This window comes from Anoplopoma fimbria, chromosome 15, assembly GCF_027596085.1.
Source record: "Anoplopoma fimbria isolate UVic2021 breed Golden Eagle Sablefish chromosome 15, Afim_UVic_2022, whole genome shotgun sequence".
Taxonomy (NCBI): Eukaryota; Metazoa; Chordata; class Actinopteri; order Perciformes; family Anoplopomatidae; genus Anoplopoma; species Anoplopoma fimbria.
The window spans coordinates 1,184,692-1,202,031 of record NC_072463.1 but is presented as its reverse complement, the minus strand read 5'-3'; the positions used below and the strand labels follow the sequence as shown (position 1 = coordinate 1,202,031).

The following is a 17,340-nucleotide window of genomic DNA, read 5'->3' as shown; positions in this document are numbered from 1 at the left end:
CGCAGCAGATCCATCATGGACGAGCAGCAACAACAACAACGACCACGACAATGAGGTGAGGCGAGGGGAGGTGGGGAGGAATGGGAAAGGGGCTGACGGGGCCTGAAGGTGACAGAGACAAGCGTGTCAATATAGGGTTGCCGGTTCAAATCCCAACACAGGCGACATAAGCTGAGCAGAGAGGTGTTCTACAGAACGTTTAACGAGTGAAAAACTGCATAAAAATAGAGATTCTAAACTTCATATATTCCACAACAAACAACAAAGTCATTCAGGTTCACTGTTAAGCTCTTTCCAGAGCTTTCAACCATTGTCATCATCAGATAGAGAGGATGAAAGAAGACTATGAAATACGGTTGAAAGCTCAAGAAAACCTCGAACTTACATCTCGTTTTGATTGTTGTTATTTCGGGTTTTTTGTACTGAGTTTGATATTACACATTCTTGTGCGGAATACAAAAATATGTGTTTTTTTGTCAGATATGTACAAACTGGAGTGATTTGTTTAGAGAAAACATTAAAGCAGACAGGAAGAAGTTTGTTGGAATGAAGCTATAAATGTGGGGCTTTCTGTTTCTGACATTTTGCAAAAAAAGAATGTTTTTTATTTCCCTGCCATATAATAAATAATAATGAGGCCTGAAGTTTCAATTACAAATGTTAAATATTAATGGATATAACTTTTAAACAATACATAATATTTAAAGCAGATTTCTGTTGGTTTTCTAAACACCTATCAGCAGACGAATGTACTTACACTTTGTAAATATCAAATAGTATCAACGACTCATTCAACATGAGAACCACGGTAATCTTAAACCAGTGTGTGTGTGTGTGTGTGTGTGTGTGTGTGTGTGTGTGTGTGTGTGTGTGTGTGTGTGTGTGTGTGCTGATCAGAGCTCTCGTCTCTGATCAGCATGAGGTCCAGTCGTCTCCCAAATGTCACCATGTAGCGCTCAGCGGGTTGAGTCATTCACACACACTCACACACACACACACACACACACACACACACACACACACACACACACACACACACACACACACACACACACACACACACACACGCACACACACACACACACACACACACACACACACACACAGAGAGAGAGCTTGCTCACTGTAGTTTTCATGTAAAACAAACAGGAGGAAATAGAGCATTGGTTGGGGACTATTTTCAGCGGCGGATGAATATATTTGTGGCAGCCAGACGGTGTTTTAAAATAAACTACATCAGACAGATTGTTTTCAGTGTTTCCTCTGATGCATCACTTATCCTTCTGACTGAGGTGTCTCTCCTCGACCTCACCCCTCCTCCCCCCTCCTCTCTGTCCAACAGAGAATAATCAATACTTCATTTCACCCCCGGGTCTCCTTCCTGCCTACGGGGGCAAAACAGGTGACCGCACCGGGGCATAGAGGAGACGAGAGGAGGTAATGAGAGCAGAGGAGAGGAGACGAGGAGGAGTAATGAGAGCAGAGGAGAGGAGACGAGAGGAGAGGAGAGGGAGACAGAGGAGAGGAGAGAGGAGGAGAGTAGATGAGAGAGCAGAGGAGAGGAGAGAGACGGAGGAGGTAATGAGAGCAGAGGAGAGGAGACGAGAGGAGGTAATGAGAGCAGAGGAGAGGAGACGAGAGGAGGTAATGAGAGCAGAGGAGAGGAGACGAGAGGAGGTAATGAGAGCAGAGGAGAGAGACAGAGGAGAGGAGACGAGAGGAGGTAATGAGAGCAGAGGAGAGGAGACGAGAGGAGACGAGAGGAGGTAATGAGAGCAGAGGAGAGGAGACGAGAGGAGGTAATGAGAGCAGAGGAGAGGAGACGAGAGGTAATGAGAGAGGAGGAGATGAGAGCAGAGGAGAGGAGACGAGAGGAGGTAATGAGAGCAGAGGAGAGGGAGGAAGTAGAGGAGGAGGAAGAGAAGGACAGACGGACATTTCATGTGAAAAAAAAAAACACACATGCATCAATAAACATAACGTACACACACACACACACACACACACACACACACGCTGGTATCAAACACACGGGACAAAGACAGAGAGATGACAACAGGAGCAGAAGATCATCATCATGCTGCAACACCTGTCCTGGCAACTGGACACACACACACACACACACACACACACACACACACACACACACACACACACACACACACACACACACACACACACACACACACACACACACACACACACACACACACACACACACACACACACACAAATTAATCTCCAAATAATTCCTCTTGGGATTGAAGCAACAATACGAGCAGCTGGCTGATCTACATGTTACAGCTCCTGGTTTACCTGCTGGACTCAACACACACACACACACACACACACACACACACACACACACACACACACGCACGCACGCACACACACACACACCTGCAGAACCAAAAAGTGTTACTGTTTGTCTCAATACTTACAAAGATACACTGTTTGTATTTAGTTTACTATCTTTACTATGTTTAACTGCATCTTAAATTTCATCGTAAAGTGTTTTTCACAATAAAATGACAAAAACTAACTTTTGAAAATTGGTTTTAATTTGATTTTCTTTTTTATGCTTAAAGCTTTTATGCAAAATAAAATGCATGAATGGATGAATGCATCACAATTTCAGCGACTATTCTTTGGATTTGGACTCAGTGTTGTTGTTACTGAACTAAACTTTAACAGCATCCATATCTATACGACCCTGCTCTTGTGGACAAAGTAGCCTTTTTAAATGGAGAAACTAAATGTATCACTTAAAAGAGATGAAAGAATGGACATAATCAACTGTTGATGTTTGCCAAAGTTATCAACTCTTTTTTTAGACATTTAAAGTTAAATTAAGATGTTTCTCTCCTCTAAAGAAGAATATTCAACAAAGGAGAGGAGGAGATGAAAACGTCGAGTCAACTCAAAGGCAGCGATCACGTTTTTTACTGTTAACTCTGAATGTGAATCAACATGAACAAGCAAGAAAGGATGGAGGGGTGAGGAGAGAGAGAGAGAGAGAGAGAGAGAGAGAGAGGCAATAACAAAAGAATGAAAGAAGAAGGAACGACAAAAAGAGAAAGAGAAGAAGAAAGAAATAACACAAAAGTGAGAAAAGAGTAATATAGAGATGGAACAGTGTGTGTGTGTGTGTGTGTGTGTGTGTGTGTGTGTGTGTGTGTGTGTGTGTGTGTGTGTGTGTGTGTGTGTGTGTGTGTGTGTGTGTGTGTGTGTGTGTGTGTGTGTTTAACCAATCTAAGGTGTCGTATAATTGAAGTGTGTGTTCTCAAGGACAGGTAGATATTGGTCCTGAGGTGGGAAGCTGCCGAGTCAGCAGGTCTGAGCTGATTACATCCTCTGTCTACAGGAGGAGGAGAGGAGGAGAGGAGGAGGAGGGGAGGAGGAGAGAGATGAGAGAGGAGAGAGGAAGGAAGAGTGAAGAGAAGGTAGGAAAGAAAAGAGGAGAGGAGGAACAAGAGAAGAGGAAGGAGGAGAGAAAAGAGATGAGGAAGGAGAGAGAGAGGTGAGAGAGAGGAGCTGGACAGATAGGAGAGGAGAGGAGAGAGAGGATAAACGAGGATGAGGAATATAATACAAACTCCACACTTAAACTAGTTCTCGTCCAGCTCATGGAGGCCTTGAGAACACTTCTCCTCATTCAGAGTAACAGTTTGTCTTTGTAAGCAGAGCTGTGCGTCACATAAACAGACCAGAGTTCACTCTGTCACAAGCAACATGGAGGCTGAAACACAAACAGCATTAGTTTATGTAAAATGAGAAAAACGTTCCTAACAACACCTTTGTGATTTCAGCCGCCGGGAAAAAAACAAAAACGGCGTAATTTACATTTTCATACGTTTTCTCCATCTGGGACAAAAAAAAGTGTGTGTGTGTGTGTGTGTGTGTGTGTGTGTGTGTGTGTGTGTGTGTGTGTGTGTGTGTGTGTGTGTGTGTGTGTGTGTGTGTGTGTGTGTGTGTGTGTGTGTGTGTGTGTGTGTGTGTCGGAGCGGAGAGCAGCAGAATATTTACACATTGTTATTTGGTAACAAACTGCTGCAGACGGAGACGTTTTCTATGCATTTCTCCTCCACAGAGACAAATGTAAATTTAGTTTGAGAAAAAAAAAAAGGGAAAGCAATTTTCACTCAGACATCTTCTTCTCTTCTTCTTCTTCTTCTTCTTCTTCTTCTTCTCTCTGATTACCGTGTTTACATGCATGTCTGGACAAAACCAATCTGGTGAAATCACAGAGGGGAAGCCGGACCAGAACTCAAAACTTAAAAAGCTTCTTTTTCTTTTTTCTTTGGGCTGTTTAAGCGTCTCGAGTCGTTTCCTAACAACACGTCAGGAAAGAAACACCGAACCACTGCCAAACCTCTCTCTCTCTCTCTCTCTCTCTCTCTCTCTCTCTCTCTCTCTCTCTCTCGAACGGGGTAAAGGGACATTTTATTGTGTTATTTCACCCTCGGTGGAGGAAGAGGAGGGAGGAGGGGGGGAGTGTTTGGGAGACAAAGCCAACTTTGTGGTTTTTCTGTTGTTTCTGAAAGTTTGCCAAAACTAACCACCACCACAGGCCTGTCTCCCTCTCTGTCTGTCTCTCTCCCTCTGTCTGTCTCCCTCTGTCTCCCTCTCTGTCTGTCTCTCCCTCTCCCTCTCTGTCTCTCTCCTCTCCCTCCTGTCTGTCTGTCTCTTTCTCTCTCCCTTCCTGTCTGTCTGTCTCTCTCTCTCTCCCTTCCCTGTCTGTCTCTCTCTCTCTCCCTTCCTGTCTGTCTCTCTGTCTCTCTCTCTCTCCCTTCCTGTCTGTCTGTCTGTCTCTCTCTCCCTCCTCCCTGTCTGTCTCTCTCTCTCTCTCCTCCTGTCTCTCCTCCCTGTCTGTCCCTCCTCTCTGTCTCTCTCTCCCTCCCTCCCTGTCTGTCTCTCTCTCCCTCCTTCTCCCTCTCCCTCCCTCCCTGTCTTTCTCCTCTCTCCCTCCCTGTCTGTCTCTCTCTCTTTCTTGCTCTTGTCTCTCTCTCCCTTCTGTCTGTCTGTCTCTCTCTCTCCCTCCCTCTCTCTTTCTTGCTCTGTCTGTCTGTCTCTCTCCCTGTCTCTCTTTCTTGCTCCCTGTCTGTCTCTCTCTCTCTCTCTCCCTGTCTCTCTTTCTTGCTCCCTGTCTGTCTCTCTCTCTCTCTCTTCCTCCTCTTAATCCGTCCTCCGTCTCTTTTTTTAGCAGAGGACGGATTCTAATATGAGACAAAGTCAGGTGACAGAAATCAAACCACAGAAACAAAAGAAGGTCTCATAGTTCTGCAGCTCTTTGAGAACGTTTTAGAGCTTCATGTTTAAAGTCAGGGGTAACAAACAAAGCTCTTTACTGTAAGATACATATTACAATAAGCTGCAAAACTAAATATTTAATGTATTTAAAGAACAGATGCTTCTTCGGTTTCAACATCATCAACGCTTTAGAGCCACTAAGTCTGTCTTTATAAGAAATAATATTAAGATGATTTTTTGGTTATATAAAAAACAATTATATGTACACCTGTTAAAAATAAGACTTCATTCTAAAAGTCGCTGATTATGTAATAACTTTGACAGACTGGGACTGACTCAGTTTCCTGGACGTTTAAATATCCTGATTACTTAAAACTAAAATATGGAATTTTAATATCAGTATATTTTTAGGGAATTATAATAAGACATCGGGGAAAAAACTGAAATAAACTGAGTCAAAACACGCTGCATGTTGCATTTGGTTTCATAATGTTGTCTGTCCTTCACTCACTCTGAGTGAAGATCAGTATTAAACATTATTGAATACATTATCCGAACCAAATATATTCATAGAGCACATTTAAAAACATAAACTGTTGACCAAACTGCTGTACAATAAAATACAGCAAAGGCATATAAACAAGACAAAACCATCAAGAAAAATAAAACCATGAGAGCATAGCGGCTCTCATAGAGTTTAGAAATTATCAAAACACACACACACACACACACACACACACACACACACACACACACACACACACACACACACACACACACACACACACACACACACACACACACACACACACACACACACACACACACACACACACACACACACGTGCTGGCTTTAGGCGATCAGGCAGGTGTTCCCACCCACCTGCGTCCTCTGGGACAGCTAAGCGAGCGCTCCTCCAGGCTTTAAGAGGCTTTTATCCGGCCTGCGGGTGAGTTTGATTCAACAGTCGTCCGCTGGTGGGAGCCAATCAGGACGAGGAGTGATTTCCACCATCACAGCTTCAGACTCTCTGCTCTTTGAGGGTTTTCCTACATTAAGTCCACATCTTCCTCTTTGTTTCTTCCTCCTCTTCGTGTTCTCCATCTCTTATTCATCCTTCCTGTTTTATCGTCTTCCTCACTGTTAATATTTAATCCAAACGGTTCTCCTTCTCTGAGCCTGACGTCCTTCATATCATTCCTCTTAGTTCTCATATGATTAACTGACGACTATGTGGAGTAAAACATTGATTTTTTTGGTATAAGATTGGTCACATTCTAATTTACTTTTAGTGCAAAAAGTATTCTTCTTTCATGGCATTAATACTTTTCAAGAAACCTCGAGTTCAGCGTTTGACGTCGCCATCTTGTTTTTTTTGCAGCCAGTGAACAGAAGTGACCATATTTTGACTGAGGGGGAGTGACGTAGAAAAGCTGTACACCAAACCAAAATCTTTAACTAAATAAGTAGTTTTGTTGCCGAAACCCGATTCTCTCCTTCACTTCTGTAACTTTATGAGGTCATAATGTAACTTTATGAGGTCATAAGGTCACAATGTAACTTTATGAGGTCACAATGTAACTTTATGAGGTCACAATGTTACGGAAGTGAAGGAAAACTCCTTCCGGCTAGTTTGGCCCTCAAACAACAAAAGAGAGAGACGGGAGGACGTTTTTTGAAATGTGAAACGTTGACCAATCACAACAGAGCGGGCTAGCTGACCAATCAGAGCAGACTTTGCTTTCTGGAGGGAGGAGCTAGCGCTACAACGGAGCGTTTCAGAGAGAGGGTGAGAAGAGGTGATTATGAGCATTAACGCATGTAAACATGTTGTAACTGGAGACAAAAATATGCAGCCGGAAAATATCAGAATAGGGCCTGTTTAACACTTCCTACAAAGTATCTAAATACTTCCTGTTTTTATCCCCTTCATATCGCTCTCTATTTGACTCCCATCAGAATTTATCCTCCTGTCTGGTCTAAACGTCCACCTCTTTGTCTCTCGCTCAGTCCGGCTCTCTCTCCATCATCTCTCCATCATCTTCCTCTCCAGAGCCAATGTAGTGTACTGATAGTGGAAGCACTTGTGCAGTCGGCTATGAAGTCTGTCCTCCTCCTTCTACCCCCATTTCCTCTCTCTCTCTCTCTCTCTCTCTCTCTCTCTCTCTCTCTCTCTACCTGGAAATTAATTTGGTCTCCTCCAGATGCCTATCGCTGCTGAAATGCCCCCAGAAATAGATCCACAAACAGCAGCTCAGCCAAAACGCTGTTGCTGCCTGACAGCCTTTAGCAGAAAACACACACACACACACACACACACACACAAGCACACAGACACACACAGTGCGGGTGGAGGGGGAGGGGAGCAGATGGAGAGATGAATGTAGGGATGGATGGATGGATGTTAGGGAGTAAATGGTGGCAGAATGTAGCGTTGGAGGCAGGAGAAGATGAATGGACGAGGAGAGGAATTAATAGATGGATTACCTACAAATTTGTGCACTTTATTGCCCAAACAAACCATCAGTTTTTAGATTGATTTCCTTCCTTCCAGGCAGCCATCGCTTTCTGTTCATTTCTACCAAAAGCAGCTTGCAGAGACAAGAAAACCTGCAGCAGAGAGACGATTCATCACAATAAAACATTTAATCACCTTTTTCTTCTTCTACCCCCCCACCAACGTCAACACCGGGGTATCGGCACGTGGTGCAGCTACAACAAGAGTCTCCTCTTGATGGTGCATTCAAGGACACACCGCAGATTTTTCATAGGCTGCTGCTGAAAAATGGATTTTCCTGTGAAACTGTCTCAGTTCAGAACTCGCTGTTCTGTTCTGATAGTGTTGATGGTTGAACAAACCGAATCCGTCTGACCTGGGTTCAGCTCTACCAACAGGAAATATTAGTTTACATCAACTATTCTGATGTTTACAGAATTGAATCCATCTCAGATTATAGGGGAAAAAAGGCATATTGATCCCCCAGATCCTTTAAGTTTCTGTGATGCTTCAGACAAACGAAGTACGGTGTGATTACTGGTTTTCATTTTGTGGTTTATGAGCGCAGTGCTAAAGTACAGCGTAAACATAGCACAACAAACATTCACTGACAGTTTTCTAACAGTATCCTCCTCTGGTCATACCAGTGCAAGTACAGTTGCACAGGATCTACATTTGTTAGAGAATCAAAGCATTGAGCATTCTTTTAAAAGATAAAAAGTCCTGCTTTAACCATGATGTTTGTTGCTTTAAACTTAAAAAAATACAAACACGTTTCTAATCAGAGTCCACTGAAATCCATGTAGGTAGGAGGTCGGGTCAAACAAATACAGGACTGTCAATCAGGAGACCATCCTATAGTCCAAACCCTGTTTATGATTTGTAACTATATGGAATAAAGCAGTCAAAAAGGACCAGCCTGGCTGTATATTTCCTGATGTGCAGCTCAGATATTCTGCTTTCTGCCCCCGAAAGCAGAGACAAGCAGGTAGTTTGATGATAAGCTGATAAAAGATCTGAATTTCCACAATGAAAGGCAGATGGTTCAGTGTTTTGGGCAACAACACAGTGTTCACATTCCATCATCCTGTTTTCCTCCCTGATCGCCTCAGAAATACAAACAGCAGAGTGACGTCTCCAAACACACTGCTTCATCATTGTGTTTGACTTTTAGGTTTTAAATCTAGAAGAAAAATGTCCCATCTGCTGTGGAGAATCTCCCTTAAAAACGATCCTCCAAAATCAGTTTGTGCATAAATCCAACAAGAGCCCGGTCTCCTTCTGCGGTCGCTCAGAGAGACGTGAGCTGTGAGAGCAGCAGACTGTCGCTGAGAAACGTTCTCCTCCAGCAGGTGAGCCGAAAGGCCGAGGTAATATCAGATAATACGTCTCATGAATTCATCTTCCTCCCGTCAGCTCGGAGCTTCCTGCCTCCCCGGCTCAGGACAAATTAAAGGATAAAAACCCTCTTTGTAGCAGAATCAGTGGAAGTGCAGGCTGGACAGCCGTGAAGTGTAATTTCAGCTCTATACATTTGACCTCTGACCCTTCGCCCACTCTCCACCTCTTTAACAGCACACGTATGCAAATAGCCGGCTGTTAATCTGCTGCTCAGCTCTCACCTGAAACCTCTGACTGCAGTCATAGTCTGCGGCGTGTGGTAACAAACTACACTCTGATCATGCAGACAGGCTTTGTTATACTTTTGCTGAACCGAAGCATCTATTTTTCAGTCCTGCTTCCTGCTCAGACTGACGTGCAAAGCTCAAACAACTGTACAAAAAAACTGAAAACTCAAATGTGAGGCTTCAGATAGCAGTGGATCATTTTACAGGATGTTCTCATACGGCGCTCGTAGCTATAAATACAAAAATGAATAAGCTTATTCGTAGATCTCACATGAAATCAGGTAGGTTATCTGCATAATCATAAAAAAGTAAGTATAAAAACTGCAAAAACCAACACAGAATGGGTGAAACGAAAACCAGTCTTTCCTCCAGCAGACTGTTTGTTCCTCATGTGAAACAAGAAGTCGACGTTCATTCGTCACGTAACTTATGTACTTCAGTCACAGCTGAAGTCATAGCTTCTCTAGTTATTTTAACCCAAACCACCATCTTTACCAAAACCTAACAAAGTTGTTTCCTGTGAAGACGGAAGATTTGAAAACACTGTATTCATATAAAGAGCAGAAATTGACGCTTGTTGCTGGACTTTTGTATGAAAACATACGAAAAATTATGAGTAACTTCTGTAGTTATTTTAACTGAAACAGGGATCTTTTTCTTAACATAAATAAGCAGTTTTGTTGCTTAAACCTAACCGAGTTGTTTCCTGTGAAGACGGTCGTTTATTCTAACAAAACTGTGATTATGCAACGAGAAAATCTGACACGTGTTGCTGGACTTCAGTAGGAAAAAACGGAGTAACTTTTCCGTAAGAAATAAGACCCGTCGTATGAGGATACGTGCCGTTGACGGTCTGCTGTTGTGGTTGAGATGCATAAGGGAAATGAAACCTCCGTTCAGATTCTTTCATCAGATTTGAGTCAGAAAACTCAGAGCTGCAGTGTGAAAACTCACTGCGTCACTTTCACAGCTGCTGTCTGCTGGGCTGGTTTCACTATTTACAGGCTCAAACACACACCTGAGTCCTGACAAATAATTACAGGACGACAGAATCCACATCATGGCATGAAAAAAAAAAAAAACAAGCTTCGCATTTCAACAATATTTGCCAAATGTCCACTTCCACATTCACATTCCTGTCGGAGCAGGTGTGGCGTTGTGAAACAGGACGACGTCCGACCTCAGAGAGGCCAAACTAAATGACCTCTGCAGCCTTCTCCTTCATCACAACAGATGTGAGGTTCTACAGAGAACCTCCGTCCACATGAACAACGTCAGCTGCTCGGTTCAAACAGCTTCAGAACCATGATACACGTTTACACACAGTAGAAACACTGAAACTCATTTCATCACCGCCATGAAAGAACAAAAGAGTTGACATTCCTGAACAAACTGGTGCAGAAACGTTTCTTCCCATGGAGATAAGATTCCACTATATGTCGACTAGACTGAGTAGGCTCTAATAGAGCATCCACAATGTAGAGAAACATCTGTGAAATAGAATAGAATAGACGCAGAAGGCAACTTTAAACACACGTTTACACAAAGACGATTGCAAAACATAGAATAGAATCAAAGTTATGAGTTTGTTTGTCATTTCTTTAAAGCAACAAGACTCTGTTCTCCTGTCCAATCTGCCAGAAGAGAACAGAATAGAATAAAGAAGTGAGCAGCTTGAACACAAGAATAGAATAGAATAGAATAACATCCGAGCTTCATATTTAAGTCAACAGGTGAAGGATATGCATGCTCCTCCAGAGAACATAATGTCAGAAGAGAAAGGAATGATGTGTTTTCTTACAGGAGAACAGCGTCCAATAGTGTCACATGGTTCTAACAAGAGAGGATGATTAGAAATAGAAAGAATAGAATTAAAGTGTAGTGATTGTCTCTAAATGAAGCGTTTCCAAAAACAGCAGGTGTAAAAACTAAAGTGAGCTTTAACGTTTCCACACAGCGACTGAAGAGGACAAACACCGAGACGTTCATATCAATAGATCTGCATAACCACCACCAATACCAACCCACCAGTTGATCAGGTGTGAAATATAGAACACAACATGTTTACGTATGAAAACACAATTATTCTTATTTCCACCTGGAACAGTCGGAGGCAGTGAACCAGCTGTAAGGTCACGTCCTGCTCTGCTGTTTGACCCGAGCAGGGAAGAAACACGCACACCCCTCCACATTAAAACTTCCTGCTAATTTACACACACACACACACACACACACACACACACACACACACACACACACACACACACACACACACTGTGCACAGCAGTAGTAGAAACACACACGTTTGTCATCGATGGATGCACATGTTTTCCTCGACCCTCTCTCACACACACACACACACACACACACACACACACACACCTTGCCTGCTTGCAACGTCAACACACTGCATGGCTCCCAAACCTGCACACCAACGCACCACGCACGACTTATCACGCACGACTTATCACGCATGACTTATCACGCATGCATCTGGGGGGAGAGAGGCGAGACAGCAGCAGGAAAACCAAACACAGTCCTCAGTGTCAGCCGACCGACCTGTTACCCACACACACACACACACACACACACACACACACACACACACACGCACGCACACACACGCACGGCCACGCACGCCTCTCCTCTCCTCTGAAAGGGAAGCTGCGTTCCTCCTGACACCTTCAGGTGCTCGGGATAAAACGCAAGGCGACGCGGGAGCAGCCGGTGCTGCAGCGGGGAGCATGCAGGAGGAGGAGGAGGAGGAGGAGGAGGAGGAGAGGAGGAGGAGGAGGAGGAGGAGGAGGAGAGGAGGAGGGAGGAGGAGAGGAGGAGGAAAGCCGAAGCCCCGTTACCGTTCTTTCCGCGTCGGGTCCTGCTGGATGCTCGGCTTGGTGGGCGCCATCTTCCTGCAACAATTATTTGATTTCTTACTTTCTGTTCTCTCCTCTCCTCCCTCTCTCTCCTCCTCCCTCTCTCTCTCTCCTCCCTCTCTCTCTCCTCTCTCTCTCCTCCTCTCCTCCTCTCTCTCTCTCCTCTCTCTCTCTCCCTCTCCTCTCTCCCTCTCTCTCTCTCTCTCTCTCTCCTCTCTCTCTCTCTCTCTCTCTCCCTCTCCTCCCTCTCTCTCTCTCTTCTCTCTCCTCTCTCTCTCTCTCTCTCTCTCTCTCTCTCTCTCTCTCTCTCCCTCCTCCTCTCTCTCTCTCCTCTCTCTCTCTCTCTCTCTCTCTCTCTCTCTCTCCTCTCTCTCTCTCTCTCTCTCGGGTTTATCTGGACGCGGAGTCGCGGCGGTGCGCTGCGCCCTGACAGCAATGCGTCATGGTCCGTGTGTTAAGACAAAAGCCATGTCCGTGTGCGTGAGTGTGCGTGAGTGAGTGTGCGTGTGCATGTGTGTGAGCGTGCATGTGTGCGTGTGCATGTGTGTGAGCGTGCATGTGTGTGTGTGTGTGTGCGTCTTGTGCGTGTCTCTCCTCCGCCGCCGCTCAGGAGCGTGGAAACAACGCGCGGTGCAGGTGGAGGTGCAGGTGGAGGTGGATGAGCGGCTGCAGCATCACGGGCATGCCGGGTGGAGTGAGGGGAACCCGGGGTGGACGCCTCTCAGATCTCTCTCTCTCTCTCTCTCTCTCTCTCTCTCTCTCCACAGCCTGGGTTCTGGTTCTACAGAAGGATTGCGCTCCGGAGGAGAGAGAGGAGGAGGAGGAGGAAAAAACCCAACAACAGGAGCGACAGATCTTTACATTCTGTCCGTTAGAGTCCCGGAGGAGCGTCACTGTCGGCCGGGCGTCCGAGAGCATCGTCCCTCCTCCGACAGGAGGCAGGACACCGGAGACAGAAAGGGACAGAACGCATCTCCGTGTCTCTCCACGCAGCTGCAGGAACCAGAGTGTGTGTGTGTGTGTGTGTGTGTGTGTGTGTGTGTGTGTGTGTGTGTGTGTGTGTGTGTGTGTGTGTGTGTGTGTGTGTTTCATTCTCTCTCCCTGGTTGCACAGTGGGATTATTATTATTATTATTATTATTATTAATCCAATATTTTTAAACCATCTATAAAAGAAAAGAAAATACACACCAGCCAGCGTGCGCGGTGGTTGATGGGTGATTTATTTGGATGGTTGCCCTGTAAATCAGATCCATTCCCTTCCACACACACACACACACACACACACACACACACACACACACACACACACACACACACACACACACACACACACACACACACACCTCCTCCTCCTCACCCTCCAGTGTCATAATAAACACATCACAGCAAACGTCTCACTTCACATTACAAAAATATCAATAACTTTTTGTGCTGCTGCCTTTTTTTTGTGCATATTTCAAGATGTTCCGGTGTTTGCGTGAAAGCATGCTTCAGTTTGTTATGAGCAGATAATATCTGTAATAATCTAAACGGTCCTCCTCTCTTTTTATATTCCGGACACTAAAACATATTTCCCTGCAGACTTTGATGTTTGCACGTCAGCGATGGCTCATTATCCTCCAACAGGAACCACCGCCTGCTTCTTCTGTCTTTCTCTTCTCTCCACATTCATTTAAATTCCTCCTTTTTTATTTTTTTTAAATGTATAATTCATTGTAACCTAATCGGTGTGCTGTGTGATTAACCCCCAGGCTGCAGCCCTGGAAGCTGAAAAGCCTCCCTCTCTATACCAATGACCTGTCAAGGTCAAAGGCATGCTGGGTATTCTCCACACAAACACGGGGGTTACAGGCGGTGCTGTGGTGGAAAAATATAAAGACTGGAGGGGGGGTGACCCCGGGGTCTGGAGATCCACGCGTGTGCAGTTATGTGATCAGAAGAGCTTTTCAGCCTCGTTATGTGTCATCAGTGTGACGGCAGACGCAGAGACTTGCAGCTGAAATTCAGACTCATTCCACTCTTTAATAAAAGCATCTGAATCTAATTTATCAAAGCAAAAAAAGGAGCATTTTGTTGCATCCGTGTCTGCAGGTTCGTCCGTCCGTGTGTGGAAACGAGCTCCGGCATATTTAAAAGCCAATCCGGCTTCTTCTCACTCTCTCAACAGAGAGGTCACGTGTTTGACCCCCAGCAGCCTCCCCGTTGATCCCTGAGCTCAGGACTCCAAACGCTGGAGTTTCTGGATGAATTTTGGTGATAAAAACAAATGAAAGCAGAGGATGTTTAACGCCGTTCTCGCCGTGCGTCTCTGAAAACCGAGGCGCCACCTGCTCACGTCTGATTCTATTTCTCTGAAGCCCGTCCGGCGTCCTCGCTCTGCTCTTCTTTCCCCGGGATGCTGCTCCGCCTCAGCTCTGCTTACCGAGAGCAGCCAAACGGAGGCGACGTGGATAATGGAGCGTAATGTATAAACATATTAGCTCCCAGCTGTTTGTTGGGGGAAACGTTATGTATGGGGAGAGACGGGGGGGTTTATTTAAACAAGTAACGGCCTGTTTGGATGGAACACGAGAGTCTGCGGCACAAATAATCAAACCTTTTTCTTGATAAAGTTGACATTGAGGCCTGTGTTGTTCTCAAACGCGGGGCCGGGGGCCCTCAGAGGGGTCCTGGTGGACGTCTGACGGGTCCCACATGACGACATAGTTAAATTCCAGCACGGCTTCGTGATCAGAGGACGTGTCAGACCACGACTCTAATCCTCGCCTCCCACGTATGGACACAAACATAAGGTCCACTACCCCCAACCCCCCCACCCCCCTTATGTGGGGGTCCGGGGGTCTAATGTGTGCCCAGAAGCCCTGCTTTAAATAACAATACGGCCCTTATTCTTGTTGCTTTAGAGGGCTGAGACGCTCTCGGAGAGGCCCCGGCTCTGATTTATGTCGTGTTTGCTCCCCACAGCTTTTAGACTTTACACACACACACACACACACAGCTACACTCCATAATAACAGAGTTTTTTAGGGCAAATAAGGCAAGAGTGTGTGTGTTAGTGTGTGTGGGGTGTGTTCGGGCCCCCCCCACGGCTCCAGATGATTAGAAAAGACAACCCTACTGAGCGGCCAGTCATTTAGATCCAGATCGGAGTGGAAATAAAGGAATAACTGGACGGATGGAGAGAATCGTCCCCAGAAAAAAGAAGCAGGTTGGACTGAAGCAGCCGCGGCTTCACGGCCAGCTGGAAAACAGTCAGCGCATTTCTCTGAAATAAACTCGAGTCCTCTATTTCAGACAAATCACCTCCAGTGTTTCCACTCAGTAAGCAGGACCTCGTCCCAGTTTTCCCCCAATGAATTACCTGGACTTCACTCCTCTATTTCCACTGAACCGCCGCAATCCCATAAATTCTCATGGCGCTTTGAAAACACCCAAAAACTGTGGATATTGAATTTGATGCTCTTGCGGTGGCATCAAAGTCACCAGATTCTCCTTCATCTCGTCCGGTTTATTACGCATTTAAAAAGAAGCAAATATGTGATGAAAAGCTTCATTCTTATCCCTAAAAAACCCTTTTAATCCAGCTCCACACATGGTGCAGAACACCTGCAGTCAGAGCTTATGGGTGATTATTGCAACTTTGATTTAAAATACGCAGTGATAAAACAGCTTCATGATATCTCACAAAAGGTCTTTAAAAGGAAAACCAAAGAGTGTCCACTGAGTTAAAGATGCCCAACTGTACTGAACATTAAGGGTCCCGTGAAGAAGATGTCAAACACACATCTATGAGAACATTGAAGTATGATTTCATATTAAACTCAGGAGGCTACAGGTCGTCCCTGGCTGCAGACATACCTTTGCTGGTAGGCGGTGATTCCCTGCATGCTCTGCGGGGACCCGTTGGTGGCTCCGGGGACCCGACCCACCGGGGGGCCCGTCACCATCCCGCCTCCGCCGCCTCCTCCTCCGGCTCCCGAAGCCGTCACCTGGACGCTGAAATCCGGGAAGATCCTGATCATGGTCCCCAGCCCCGGCAGACGCAGACCAGTCACCGCTTACTGGGATCACTGGGATCACTGGGATCACTGGGATCGGTATTGATCCGGTGTCAGAAGACAAACAACACTCTTCTCTCTGCTGGTCTTCTCCTCCTCTTCTCCTCCTCTTCTCCTCCTCTTCTCCTCTAGATCCGGATCATGGTCCCGGAGACTCCGGCAGACGCAGACCAGTCACCGCTTACTGGGATCACTGGGATCACTGGGATCGGTATTGATCCGGTGTCAGAAGACAAACAACTCTGCTGGTCTTCTCCTCCTCTCCTCCTCCTCTTCTCCTCCTCTTCTCCTCCTCTTCTCCTCTAGATCCGGATCATGGTCCCGGAGACTCCGGTGCGCAAAGCAAACAGTCTCCAAATGAATGGATCGATGGATGAACAGGACCAGTGAGTGATGGCAGAGAGGATGGGGAAGCTTCTTCCCTTTATTATTATTATTTATTCTTCTTCTTCTTTGCTTTATCCTTCAGAGAAAACCCTGCGTGCAGCTCCGGACCATGGTCCCGGTGTCTCCTCCTCCTCCCTCCTCCTCCTCCTCCTCCTCCTCCTCCTCAAACAGTCAGTGTGGATCTAAGAGGAGATGGTTTCACCGGTGAGAGGCAGACGGACAGCCGTGTCTGAGGTGTCGCCTCCCGGTGTGGGAGCTCCGGACTCTCCATCCGAGGAAGGCACCCGGTGTGTGTGTGTGTGTGTGTGTGTGTGTGTGTGTGTGTGTGTGTGTGTGTGTGTGTGTGTGTGTGTGTGTGTGTGTCTCTCTGCAGGAACAGCGGACCTGAAAGAGAGCAGCCAGTCAATCAGCCGGTCAGTGAGTCAGTGAGCAGCCTCGGCAGTGACATCGGTGTGTGAGAGAGACGGTGATACAGCCGAGGAGTGTGTGTCGGTATGCCGGTGCGCCTGCGTGTGTGTGTGTGTGTGTGTGTGTGTGTGTGTGTGTGTGTGTGTGTGTGTGTGTGTGTGTGTGTGTGTGTGTGTGTGTGTGCTGTCCTCTGAGAGAGAGAGAGAGAGAGAGAGAGAGAGAGAGAGGTAGCTGTC

General features: G+C 45.9%; 1 protein-coding gene across 1 annotated transcript in view; it reads right to left on the bottom strand.

Annotated features, from left to right (window-relative positions):
- The window catches only part of LOC129103647 (neuronal PAS domain-containing protein 3), a 271,158-nt gene extending 254,885 nt beyond the window's left edge, over positions 1-16,273 (bottom strand). Inside the window, exon 1 of the mRNA XM_054614220.1 lies at positions 16,110-16,273. Coding sequence (XP_054470195.1) covers positions 16,110-16,273 — 164 coding nt within the window. The remainder of the gene's footprint in view (positions 1-16,109) is intronic.
- Positions 16,274-17,340: the final 1,067 nt, after the last annotated feature.